Source organism: Podarcis liolepis (assembly GCF_965112155.1).
Source record: "Podarcis liolepis genome assembly, chromosome: 13".
Lineage (NCBI taxonomy): Eukaryota > Metazoa > Chordata > Lepidosauria > Squamata > Lacertidae > Podarcis > Podarcis liolepis.
Window position 1 is genome coordinate 39,601,593 of NC_139573.1, and position 13,453 is coordinate 39,615,045.

At 42.0% G+C, this 13,453-nt stretch overlaps 2 protein-coding genes and 1 long non-coding RNA gene across 6 annotated transcripts in view; 1 reads left to right on the plus strand and 2 right to left on the minus strand.

Annotated features, from left to right (window-relative positions):
• The window catches only part of LOC310690868, an 18,539-nt gene continuing 5,086 nt past the window's right edge, over positions 1-13,453 (plus strand). The window contains exons 1-2 of the long non-coding RNA XR_014518232.1: positions 1-135; positions 6,327-7,179. This is a non-coding gene — a long non-coding RNA (uncharacterized lncRNA). The remainder of the gene's footprint in view (positions 136-6,326; positions 7,180-13,453) is intronic.
• LOC310690821 (vomeronasal type-2 receptor 26-like) lies at positions 1,174-10,295 on the minus strand. The gene is made up of 6 exons (XM_083470394.1): positions 9,209-10,295; positions 7,134-7,416; positions 5,700-6,560; positions 4,708-4,935; positions 3,522-3,648; positions 1,174-2,750 (listed from the first exon to the last, which is right to left on the minus strand). Exons 1-6 carry the CDS (start codon positions 9,442-9,444, stop codon positions 1,852-1,854), a joined length of 2,634 nt encoding a protein of 877 aa, XP_083326520.1. The 5' UTR covers positions 9,445-10,295; the 3' UTR covers positions 1,174-1,851.
• LOC310690515 (vomeronasal type-2 receptor 26-like) overlaps positions 10,371-13,453 on the minus strand; it is a 19,858-nt gene continuing 16,775 nt past the window's right edge. For all 4 annotated transcript variants that reach the window (XM_083469583.1, XM_083469580.1, XM_083469581.1 and 1 more), the window contains 3 exons: positions 13,223-13,450; positions 12,133-12,259; positions 10,371-11,544 (listed from right to left, as the gene is read on the minus strand). In XM_083469583.1, coding sequence (XP_083325709.1) covers positions 10,646-11,544; positions 12,133-12,259; positions 13,223-13,450 — 1,254 coding nt within the window. In that variant the 3' untranslated portion in view covers positions 10,371-10,645. The remainder of the gene's footprint in view (positions 11,545-12,132; positions 12,260-13,222; positions 13,451-13,453) is intronic.

Sequence of the window (13,453 nt, forward strand, 5' to 3'; positions counted from 1 at the left end):
ATCTGATCCAGGCCCTGTCTATAAATTATAAACTCAATTGTCTAGCTTGATTTAGATGAGAACATCAGGGGCTCTTTGAGTGCCACCTCAAAGGAGAAGTGAGCCTTTAAGACCCCTCACATGAGACTTTCTGAGGTGAGCATTAAGAACAGAGAAGGGCTTTCCATCTTAAACTAGGGAGGTTTAATCTGTGAGTTCTCTTGTTAACCTCTACTTTGAAGAGGTTTGGTGGGATGTGGGGAGGAGAGAACACATCAACAAGACCAGGCTCTCTCATCTCACTGACACATTCAGATCTGCATCTCCCTTCTTCCAAGCCAACTCCTCAGCTTTGTAAATACCCCCACACCATCTGCCTGGATGTAAATTCCACTGAAATCAGTGGAACTAGCTTCTAAATAGGCCTGGTTAGAGCTGAGGGATATTTCAGTATCAGCTGATTACTTGACATTTGAATTCTTTACAAGTTATTAAGAAGTTGATGGATAGTTAGCCTCTCTTCGAAGTTTTCTTCATCAAAAGCAGTAAGGAGGTGGGAAGCAAGTCCACCAACAATAAGATCACCAGGTAGGTGGTATTCATGTGGAATGCTGGACAGATCATGGATGGTGCAACTCGTGGTCTGATTGCACACCAAATGTAGCAGATGAAAGAGAAGGGGCACAATAAACAGCAGCATACTGAAGCAAATATTCTTTCTAATCAAACACCCTTATTTCCATCCAGCACATGAACCTTGCTTAACAACCACTCAGTACAATATTCTGCCTTGTCGTGAACAGCACTTCTCTAACAATTCACAAATTAAAATCCTATTTTTCAAGTTGATTGAAAGAAAAGTGAAAATCCTTCCTCTTCCTCTGTCCTCTCCCTTGCTTAGAATGGCAGGAAGAGGTTATAATACCCCTGTTTTGACATTGGTTAGTATTCTCTGGAAATCTACTGAGACATTATCCAAGGGAGACTAAGTCATGATGAAAGTGATAATTACAGATGAGGTAATAACAACCTCTCAGAAAATGACCAAAAAAAACCCCTGCTTCTGATTTTTCATCCAAAGTGGTTTCTGTCTATTTATGGGACAACAAAAGGCCATGCAGAATTAACAGCAATGAGGAAGAGAAGAACAGTTAGGCAGTCTCTAATTATTTGCACTGGTCAGCATTAATAAATCTGACCTCCCAAAATTTCCCACCTGAACACCAGTTCATTAGTTTTCTGACAATTATGCCAAGACAAAAGAATGGTGAAAGGGGCTGAGTTTTGTACGTGGTTTCCGTTGGAAGGAAGGAAAAATAGGTATCAACAAAGGAGAATGCTCTGGATGCCAAGATCCAGGTTTGGGGCACAAATTCTTTGGTGAGAGATTTCCACCCAAGATTTTAAATCACAAAATATGCAGCAAATTAAAGTGGGGAAATATAGTTTGCTAGACCTTTAAAATATGACCTCCATCTTCCCTTAGCATAGAATAAGACCACACATTTGTTAAGTTAAGAACTGGTAATACTTATGAACTCTTCAAAGGCAAGGTTCATGTGCTTTCCCACACAACAGTCAGAAAACACAGGCAGCAAAACAAGGCTTATTTACAATGCTGAAAGTTCCAAATTCTTGGTATAGGAATGCAAGGGAGGCTTCTAAGAACCAGGTGGTCTGAGTATGAGGAAACCAGCTCAGACCTAAAATGTGCTTCTCAGGTAAAGCGAAGGAAAGCAAGAGGCCTGATTACCAATTCCCTCCCAAAGTGAGCTATGCCTGGCACAACATAATTGAATGGTGTGGATAAAGAGAGATTACATTGCTCATATTTTGGTAGGAAAAACCCCACAAAGATGATAGGATAATTTATTATTTCCTCTTTATTAACTGCTCCTTGCTGTTCAGATCCGGCCTCAACACAATGATGTAGCATTTGGGAGCAAAGATGGAGCCCAGTAAGCCAGCACTGGAGGCTAAGATGGAGAAGATCTCCACAGCCACCATGTATTTCCCCTTGGTGCTAAGGTACACTGGAACAAAGGTGATCCAAACACTACAAAACAAGAACATGCTGAAGGTGATGAATTTGGCCTCATTGAAACTCTCAGGCAGTTTCCTGGCAAAAAACGCCACAACAAAGCTGATAATGGCCAAAAAGCCCATGTAGCCCAGGACACAGTAAAACAGGACAACTGAACCTTCGTTGCAGCCTAGAATGATTTCTCTCCTCATTGAGTGCATGTCAGAATCAGGAAATGGGGGAAAGATTCCTAACCACAGAGTGCAAATGGCAGCTTGAATAAGAGAACAAGAAATCACAATGGCACTTCCAAATCTTTTCCCCACCCACTTCCTCATTCTGGATCCTGGTTTGGTGGCCACAAAGGCCAGAACCACCATGACAGTTTTGGCCAGAACACAAGAAACGGTCACTGTGAAAACAAGGCCAAAAGCCATTTGTCGGAGCAGGCAGCTCACTCTTTCTGGAGGGCTGAGGAAGATCAATGGGCAGAGGAAGCAGAGCAGGAGAAAAGTGAGGAGAGTGTAGGTGAGATCCCGATTGTTTGCTCTGACAATGGGTGTGTCCCGATGTTTAATGAAAATGACTAGGACCACCACTGTGAGGAGAGAGAGAGAGAGAGCAATCAATGCTAAGCTCATCCCCAGAGGCTCTTTAAAAGACAGGAAGCTGATGGTCTTTGGAATGCATTGCGATTGTTCCATGTTTGGATAGTGGTCTTTGGGGCACCCAACGCAATCTTCCATGTCTGGAAAGAAAGTAATGCGTTCAGATTTCAGATGTTAGGATAGTAGCTACATGTTGTGAGTATGGAACACTTAAGGTTAAATTAGAGTTATCACAGATATTTCCAGAGTCACCAAACTGAAAGTGATGCATGAGAATCCCACCTCAACCTTTGTGTTGGGTTACGTGGGGTGTCCTGTGATGGCTTGCTAACTTCCCATAAACCACATGGTTATTGTTCAGAACAAGTACAGTCCATGAACTTTGTACACAGGGGTTCCATTCCACACCCATGCAGACCCCTTTCCACCCCACCCGGGTGTGCGATCGTGCATCAGCCATATGCATGTTTATTTTTTATTGCCTGAATTAAGATAGGTGTCTCCTGCCCAGTCATATCACTGGTGCATTTTGGTCAAAATTGTCTGCTGTACCTTATCCTGTAACAAAAATTAGATAATGGGCATCAAACCATTCCTTTTTTTTCCTTTTTTTCTTTTTTGGAGAAGGTCCATATTTCTTTGTGGGGGCTATGTGCCAATAGGGATGGAGGAGAAATTTGGTTTTTATGCCACTTGAATGAGAAGGCTATCTACATTGCACTCCTTGAACCAACACACTGACCAAAGTACAGATTCCCTTAAAAATGTGTACTTCTCTAAACATTTGTAATGCAGTTCTCCATTCAAACAATATGTACAAAAATGCACACATCACCACTAATTTATTTATCCTTTTCCTCAACTTCTAACATGACATATAGTTGGAAGATTATATATCCTGTGTCTCTTACCCTTCTGGGATGAAATCTTGCCTTGAGGACACGGGACACAATCATAGCAGCAGAATGGCTCCCCCTCAATCTTTTCCTTCCTGGAACCAGGAGGGCAACTTGGGTTACACTCAGAAAGGGGTGAAACCTGCTCATGTAGATAATGGGGAAGAGGGTAAGGAAAAGCTTTTCTCCCTCTCTCATAATACTAGAACTCAGAGATATCCAATGAAGTTAATTTTTGATTGATTGGGGCACTTTTTCACGCAGTATAGCTAAAACTATGAGATTCAATTCTACAGGAGACATTGATAGGCATCAACTTGGCTGACTTTAAAAGATGATTGGAAAAACTAATGGAAGAGAAACCTATCAGAGGCTACCATCCTTGGTGGAGGGACTCATTTTACTCAATGGTCAGAGGCAGTATGGTGCTGAATACCAGTTGTCAGAAACCACAAAAGGGGAGAGAGGTCTTATGATCATGTCCTACAAGTGTCTGGTTGGCCACTTTCAGAACCTTATTCATTTATTTATTTATTATACCATGCCACAGGGCAGTTTACATTACAATAAAAAGGTTTACAATAAAAAGGAAAAGCATGACAAACAGAAACAGTAACATCCCAGTTTGAAAGACCATAAATAGTTTAATTCACTAATGGCTTGGGAATGTTTTTGCCTGGTGCCTATAGATATGTAGGGAGGTGCCAGGCAATCCTTCTTGAGGAGGGCTGATTATTTTCCAATCTAAGAAGTCCCTTTCCCCATTCTACACTTGGTGACAAAGAATAGCTACCCACAAACCTTCACAGCCCCTACTTCCTTCTCAATCATCATACATTTGAACTGCAAGCAGCAAACATCTGCATCTTCTTCCGAAGAGACTCATGAAACACACTTGGACAAAAAGAGCCCCAAACCAAAAGCCACATGCCATATCCAGATGCTGGACAAGACTGGCCAATGGCATTATTCTGCACTAGCTGGGCATTGATCTGAGCCAGCAAGGTCATCTTATGTTGAGATTCCTGTATCCCGGACAACATGACCTTCGGCATGACTTCCAACTCTCTTATTCTTAAGCAGTGCAGGGGAAAATGTTTCGAATCTGGCTGGAAAGGCAGGTATGTGCTGGACGGATGATCTGTAAGTAGAATAACATTCTCTTTTCCTATGTCTCATAGATGTAGGAATTAAGCCTCACCTGGTTAAAGCTTCTGTGCCACATCATTCTGTTGTCATCAAGGGTGAAATGTTGGTCTGCAGCAGCCTCCCCACCTACCCTTCCAACCTTGACTCTCATGAAGGAGTTATTTGGGAAAGTGACCAGGTTGGTAATATCAAAGCCAGCTTCTACTTCCCTGTTCGCACTAAAAGATACCGTTTCCCCAGCAGAGTTGTTAAAGGAGATACTCCTAAGAAAGGGGTGGAGCTGCATTGAAAGGAAAACAGTAACTCTGAAGTAATGCAAATGTCTTGTAATACATACATAAAGGGTTTAATGCTGTAGAGTAAATTGTCCTGACAGGCTTGGCCTATATCACTTCCCCTTACCTTGGGAGGAAATGGACAACAAAGCCTTCTGTTCTGCTTATTCTGTGTGTGAATTTGGTTTGAGTGGAGTTCTGAGCTGTTCCTTACAGCCAGATGGATTTAAGAAGCTGCTTCTTTCAGAAAAGAATGTAGTCTGGAACAACCATTTTCTATACCAATAAAAAGTTTAGGAACTTTTACCATTTTGTAACCAAGCTATGTCTTCTGCTTCTGCAACTTTTTTCAGAGTGCTGTGTTCCAAAAACCTTTGAACTTTGAAGAGTTTTGTAAGTAAACCATGTAGGAGCTGCTAAGCATGTGATCTATTTTTGTGCTAGTGAAGTGGGATATTCTGGAATTCACGGGAAAGGGCATATTTTAAGGTTATACAGTATGTATTTCCATGCTTCTGGTTGCTGCACGTTTTGCCATGCACACAAAGGAAGTTGCTCACAAAAAAGAAGGGTAGTGCAGGATTGGGTCCTCCTGCTTAACAGCTGTAAGCAAGGTGGCCTGATATTTCACTATGCTACCTTAACGAGCAGTTTCTCTGCACACAAGGGGAGAATATGGTCTTACACTGAAGCTTGATTTTTTTTTCAGGGTACTGTTTTATGTATCACTGCCCAGGTCAAATAAAATGTATCTCATGAAAAGAATTACCTGCCAGGGCTGGAATTTCTGAAGCTCCTGCATCCCGCCTTCCACCATTACCCTGTATTTGGTCCTGGACAAGAACATGGCATGTAGAGCATGTGCTGTGGCATAGACAGCATTATAGAGACTGTAGCTGTGGCCAGACATGGTCATCTCAAAAGCAGACGAAGGGAGATCTTCCAGCTTCTCCTCGCCAGTGCAGGTTCCACTGACCTGCTCCTCTGTATTGGGGTTTGGAAATAAACAGAGAAATACCTGTGCCCAGAACTGCTTGAAAAAGCCATTTCCATCTTCCTCAAAAGGATTTTGTGCCTGAAGAAAGGCTTTGAATCCTTGTACCACATTTGAATGAAATGTAAAGGAGAGGGAACCATGAAAGACTTGCATATCCATGCTCATTTGATAGGTCATTGCTATGAAATCCAGCTGTGCTGTCAGAATCCACACCTTGCCCTCAGAGGTTTTGGTCACATTTTCCAGTGAACCTAGTGCTAGCATTGTTCGCAAGGCAAGCATGGACCTTGTTGCTCCATAGACAACCACCACCATGGCTTTACTTTCCATAATAGCTTGATAAATTTGGACCCGGTGGAAATACATGACATAGTACTCAGCCAAATATGTCGTTTTCAGGTTTGTCTGTGAGAAGGCCAAGCAAATACCTTTCTGGGAAAGCAGAGGTTTCAGCGTCTGAATAAATCTCTCTCCACTGTCTCCATTAGCAAGCAATCCAACCCACGTCCAACCAAAGTGCAGAAGTAACTCAACAATCCCAGTGTACTGATGGGCTTCATTGGACACCATCCTGTAGAAGGAAGTGGTTTGGCTTTGATCAGCATCCTCTGGAGCAAAGGAGCCATAAGTGAGCTAGAAGGAAATAAAGAAGCATAATCTGTAAATGTGGAAGACAGACTGCATATGTCCATTGAGGGCCTGACCACACAGAAGGTGAAATGAGCCAGTTGCCTTAAGAAGGCAGGTTCCAGAAAGTTGGGAAGGGCAACAGATCTTGCCTCCATGGAGCTTCTCAGCTTCTGCTTCATCCTCTGCCACCCCCGCATGCCCACTTCCTTGCATTCCTTTTTCCCTCTCCCCCCCCCCCCATTTTTCCTTCTTGAGTTTGTAGTCCTTGGTTTCCTGCACTGCTGCTTTCCTCTCCTCCATTTTCTTTCTCCATTTCATCCCTTTTTCTTCATCACTGCATTTCAGCTTCTCGTTTCATGGTGTCTTAACTTCCTTTCCACACATCTATCAAACCACTAATGCACAGAATCCCACTCAAGTGCCACAATGTGTGCACAACTGCCTCCTGATGGTCTGAGTCCCAGCTCTGAGGATAGCAGCTTTGAGGATAGCAGCTTCCTTCTCTACTGTACAAAACCTTTCTGGATAGAAAATAGGATGGTAAATAAGTATGAAGTCGCCAAGGTGGTATCTTACCTGGGGGATCTTGTAAATGTCCAGAATGTCTGCCATTTGGAGGGAGGTATCAAAGTCCAGTCCCCCAATAGCTGCCATCAGAGATTTCTGCGTGTGGCACTTGTAGTTGGGGACAAGTGTGGAGGGAAGGTTCAGAGCGGCCCTGTAAGTCATCCTTTCACTGAAGTAACTGTCATAGATGTGGAAGCCCAGGGTGATATTAGGTAAGATCTTGGGGTTCTCATTGATCTCCTTGACAGCAAACACCAAAGCTAGAATATGCTGGTAGTTCCTTGCCACCACACTGCAAAGAGAATTTTAAGCTGAACCCTTGGAAAATATGCTATGCAATTTTTAAAAAGGGCTTCAGAATTATTCTTCTGTATTCTACTGCAAATAGTTCCCTAGTATACACATATCTGCAAAGCAATTTTCCCTAAAAGAATGCATTGTATAAATTTCAAATGATAGTTGTGTTTTGGTTTTGTTATCTTTTTAGAGCATGCTAATTTTGGTAGGTTCACATTTAAATGTGAACTGATTTGAATCCTGCCTCTATCACTAATAAGGGAATACTGATACTTACTTTCGGGTCCTACATATACTTGACAACGCTATCTAAAGATTCAAGAGATGCTGTTAATAATAATAATAATTTATTATTTATACCCTACCCATCTGGCTGGGTTTTGCCAGCCACTCTGTAAAAACACAATACAGCAATAAACATTGGAAACTTCCCTAAACAGGGCTGCCTTCAGATGTCTTTTAAAAGTAAGATAGTTGCTTATTGCCTTGACATCCTCTGGAAGGGTGTTCCACTGGGCAGGTGCCACCACCGAGAAGTCCCTCTGCCTGGTTCCCTGTAACCTCACTTCTCGCAGTGAGAAGCCTACACCAAACTTCTGAAGTTTGGGTAAATGTTAGTCTTGGCTTGTGAGCTGGTTGTAGTCTCTTGCTGGTTTAAGGGCATCATGTTAAAGAGATCTGCAAGTTGCACGCAACACTTTCTAAAGATTCAAGAGATGCTGTTGCTGACACCAGTCTCTGAAAATTATGACCTCAGACCAAATTCCCTGAACCGCTACTTCTGCCCAATTCACTAACAGACTGTACCTAGCAGCTGAACCAATCTGCCTCTGACCTCAGAATTTAGCCAATTGTATTTCTGGCTGTTTGAACAGTTGAGCTCTTAAGAAACCTGCTTTTATGGCATTCTTCTGGTAAGAAATGGGAACCTTCCTAGCCTAAAAGACATACCAGCTCACTTGTTCTGATCTTCACTACAGCAAATCTTGACAATCTGGGGATAAATACCTAACTATTTAAGTCTCAGTCGTCCACTTTTACCTCAGCTTTCTCTTGTCTTTGCCTCACACCTCACTCATTACTTCTCCCAACTGACAGCTAACTGCCATTTCTTCACTGTTCAGAACCTTCAGCCAATCACTGTCTGTTGTTCCCAAGGCCAAGCAGAATGAATGTACCTGTTCCAGGCCCTGCCTATAAATATTAAATGCAATTGAATCTCTTTCCCCTTCCTGTCTTCCTATCACCAAGTAGCTATAACTGAACAGGTCTGCACAACATTAAGAGCACAAAGCATCAAACTTTGACACTCACACACTGACATAAACAGAGACCTTCAACAGAAGATAGAAAGCATTTTTAAACCACAAAGCACAGAAATATACAAAACTTTTATATACAGGTACTGATTTGATCCAATTAAAAATGTGTATCAAAATGCAGAGAAGTAGGTAGCCTAGTTTAATGGAGTGGTTCTCATAATTTCCAAACCTGTGACATATTTTTAACTAGGAGTATCCTACTTGGATGTGAATATCTGGGGGTCTTGGAACCCCACCTCTTAAGAGCTCTCAGCCCAAGCTTCCTGAGGTGAAGTTCAATATTCAGAACAGATAAGGGCTTTCCATCTTAACTAGGTAATTCTTCAGCTTAGCAATAGTTTTCCCCCCACCACCACCACCTCTGCCTGGAAGTAAATCCCACTGAAACCAGTGGCACTTGCTTCTGAGTAAGCCTGGTTAGAGCTTAGGAATGTTCCTTTATTATCTGACATATGAAGTCTTTACAAGGTATTAAGAAGTTGATGAGTAGTTAGCCTTTCTTTGAAGTCTTCTTTGTCAAAAGCAGAAAAGAGGTGAGAAGCAAGGCCGCCAACAATAAGATCACCAGGTTGGTAGTATTCATGTGGAATTCTGGACAGATCATGGATGATGCATCTCCTGGTACGTTTGCACACCAAATGTGGCAGATGAAAGAGAAGGGGCACAATAAACAATAGCATGCTGAGGCAAATATTTCTCATCCTCAAACACCCTTACATCTATCTGAAACATGAACCTTAGCTTCAATAGAACCCTCAGCACAATATTCTGCCTCAACAGGAACCACACTACACTACCAATTCACAGATCAAGATCCTATCTTACAACTCAACACAGACAACAGCAGAAATCCTTCCCCTTCCTCTGCCCTCTCCCTTGCATAGAATCACAAGAAGGCTTTTTATATTCTAATGTTTAGACTTTGACTTTCATTCTCTGGAAATCTATTGAGACATTATCCAAGAGACAGTTAGTAATTATGAGAGTAATAATTACAGATGAGATAATAACTAGCTCTCTTTACATCAGGAAAATGAAACAGATGACAAAACAAATTACACACCATGTTTGTGATGTTTCATTCAAAGTGGCCTCTGTCCCATTATGGGACAACAGAAGGGCATGTAGAATAAACTGCCATAAGAATTTGGGTCTGTCTGTTATCAATGCTGAAATGCCTCACTTGACTGTGGCAATGATTAATCTGACCTAAAATTTCACACCTGAACATCTGTTCATTAATTTAATGACATTTATACTAAGACAGGCTAAAGAATGGGGTGAGATTCTCTTGGCGAATCTCATTCAGTTTCTAATCAATCACCCTTGGATGTTCTAGTCAGGCCTGCATATTTTGTGGTACCTATTACACTTTTTTAGTTTTCCAAAGCCTCCAGCCTCGATCCAGCCCCCAAAATTTTAGATGTGTTTATTTTGGGTGCAGTATTTTTGATCTCGAATGGAGAAAGAGCAGCAGATGTTCATTGATGTTCGGAACATAACCCCCAATTAAGCGTGGAGTGGCTGTACTGAAATCACTGGCACTGGTTAATCATGACAGCAGCAACTCTACTGAAACCTTACTTATAGGGAAATAACCTAGAAAGGAATGAGACGTGTTTGTTTGTTTGTTTTTTAATTGCCTCTCAATATATTGTTTTTCCTTGGCCACTTCCTAATCAATTACCCTCTAACGTTCATGTCAGGCATCAATATTTTGTGGTACTCATCATAGCTTCTTAGTATTCCAAATGAATCTTAGGGAGAAAAGAGATTGGAGGCAATAGTGGCCAATAGTTGTAAAGAGGCCAATAGTGGATATTTAAAAGAATTGCACATAAGAGTTGTAAGAGACAGAATACAGCATAATTATATGATGTAAATAAAGAGAGGTTATAGTTGCTATTTCCTCTTTATTAACTGCTCTTTGCTGTTCAGATCAGGCCTCAACAAAATGATGTAGCATTTGGGAGCAAAGATGGAACCTAGTAAGCCAGCACTGGAGGCCAAGATGGAGAAGATCTCCACAGCCACCATGTATTTCCCCTTGGTGCTCAGGTACACTGGAACAAACGAGATCCAAACACTACAAAACAAGAACATGCTGAAGGTGATGAATTTGGCCTCATTGAAGCTCTCAGGCAGTTTCCTGGCAAAAAATGCCACAACAAAGCTGATAATGGCCAAAAAGCCCATGTAGCCCAGGACACAGTAAAAGAGGGCAACTGACCCTTCGTTGCAACCTAGAATGATTTCTCTCATCACAGAGTTCATGTCAGAATCAGGGGATGGGGGAGAGGTTCCTAACCACACAGTGCAAATGCCAGCTTGAATAAGAGAACAAGAAATCACAATGGCGCTTGCCAGTCTTTTCCCCACCCATTTCCTCATTCTAGATCCTGGTTTGGTGGCCACAAAGGCCAGAACCACCGTGATTGTTTTGGCCAGAACACAAGAAACGGTCACTGTGAAAACAAGGCCAAAAGCCATTTGTCGGAGCAGGCAGCTCATTCTTTCTGGAGGGCTGAGGAAGATCAATGGGCAAAGGAAGCAGAGCAGGAGGAAAGTGAGGAGAGCATAGGTGAGATCCCGATTGTTTGCTCTGACAATGGGTGTGTCCTGATGTTTAATGAAGATGGCTAGGACCACCACTGTGAGGAGAGAGAGATAAAGAGCAAACAATGCTAAGCTCATCCCCAGAGGCTCTTGAACAGACAGGAAGCTGATGGTCTTTGGAACACATTGTGATTGGTTCCTGTGTGGATAGTGGTCCTTTGGGCAGGCAACACAGTCAACCATGTCTGAAAAGAAAATAATACATTCAGATTTTGGATGTGTTGGAGAGCAACTACTAATACTGCGAGTATGGAACTCATAATTTTAAATTAGAAGTATCACAGATATTTCCAGATAAACCAGATTCAAAGTGATGCCTAAGAACCCTATCTCAGTACTGTGTGTTAGGCTGTTTGGGATGCAGTTTAGATGGACAAGAGTGGCAACTACAAATAAAAATCATCCTTATAATTGTTCAGAATAAAAATTAAGGAAGACATCTTATACTCAAGCAGATCAACGGTCCATTTATCTCATGGGTAACAAACCTTGTCTTTTTAGGACAATGTCCATATTCCTTTATGGGGGCTGTCTGCCAAAAGGTATGGAGGAGAAATTTGGTTTTGTTGACATTCGAATGGGAAAGTTATCCAAACTGCAATCCTTGAACCAACACATGAACCAAAATACAGTTCCCCACCCCCCAAATGTGTACTGTTCTAAAAAATATGTGGTTCTCCAAACAAACAATATGTTACCAATTATTTACTTAACCTTTTCAACAACTTCTAACATGACTTATGTTTGAAAAGCATATATCTTGTGTCACCTACCTTTCTGGGGTGAAATCTTGCCTTGAGGACATGGAGCACAATCATAGCAGCAAAATGGCTCCCCCTCCTTCTTCTCCTTGCTGGAACCAGGAGGGCAATTTGGGTTACACTCAGAAAGGGGTGGAACCTGCCCATTTAAATGAACACACAAACAGTTTAACTCATAGAAATTAGTAGCGCTTTTGACTTCCTTTCCCCCCCTCAGTAGGAAAATACTAAACTACTTATTCGAAACTCAAAGACAAACTACATACTGTATTTTCTGTGTATAAGACTAGGTTTCCCCCCTAAAAAATAATGTCTGGAAATTGGGGGCATCTTATACATGGGGGCCATCTCCCCCCATTTTTGTAAATCGGAGTTCCCAAAAACAGGGGGTGTCTTTTATGCTGGGGAGTCTTATAGACAGAAAAATACGGTACTTTGCTATTTGTGGTTTTTAAAAACAATGCTGAAACTCATAATCTTTGAGCCCGCTTCAGGCATTCAGAAAAATTGCATGAGGGCTCAAATTAGGAAGGGGAGGGGGGTAATCTTCACTAGCCCTGCCCCCATTGTCTCCATTCATAAAGGAATACCTATTCCAGCCTCCATTTTCCTATCATGGCACATGTAAAAAAATAATGCTTGTGACAATATGAGGCAGGTGAAAACCCGCAAGCGGGCCAGTAAGTCAGCGGGAAAAATTCATCCCTGGCCCCAAATACAGTTACAGAGAATTCCCAGGCGAGGTCTTGTCGCATTCTAGCCTGCGCAACTTCAGTCAAGACGACTAACACAGTAAGGTGGTAGGGTGGATAATTCCACACACAATGACTCCTGCCCTCCTCTAATTAGCCCATGGTAAGAGCCTAGTAATAATAAGCAGAAGAAAAATTGTTTGTTTGTGTTTGTTTGTTTGTTTGTTTGTTTGTTTGTTTATATCCCGTCCATCTGACTGGGTCACCCCAGCAACTCTGGGCAACTTCAAACATAATAAAAACACAGCAAAACGTCAAACATTTAAAACCTCCCATTATAAGGCTGCCTTCAGAATATGAAACAACATTCTATTTTCTAATATCTCATGGATGTAGGAATTATGGCCCACCTGGTGAAAGCTTCTGTGCCACACCATTCTGTTGTCATCAATGGAGAATTTCTGGCCTGAGGTAGCCTCCACATTCACCCTTCCAACCTTGACTCTCACAAAGGAATCATTTAGAAAAGCGACCGTGTTGGTAATATCAAAGCCAGCATCCACTTCTCCATTCTCACTAAAAGATACAGTTTCTCCAGCAGAGTTGTTAAAGGAGACAGTCCTAAGGAAGGGATGGAGCTG

What these genes read in the sequence shown, in the direction of transcription:
- LOC310690821 (XM_083470394.1), bottom strand. Translation starts at nt 9,444, where the DNA reads ATGAGAAATATTTGCCTCAGCATGCTATTGTTTATTGTGCCCCTTCTC. An exon ending in ACATTTACAAGATCCCCCAG is followed by an intron (nt 6,561 to 7,133) that starts GTAAGATACCAC and finishes ATTTCCTTCTAG; the next exon opens with CTCACTTATGGCTCCTTTGC. An exon ending in AGAAATTCCAGCCCTGGCAG is followed by an intron (nt 4,936 to 5,699) that starts GTAATTCTTTTC and finishes CTTTCAATGCAG; the next exon opens with CTCCACCCCTTTCTTAGGAG.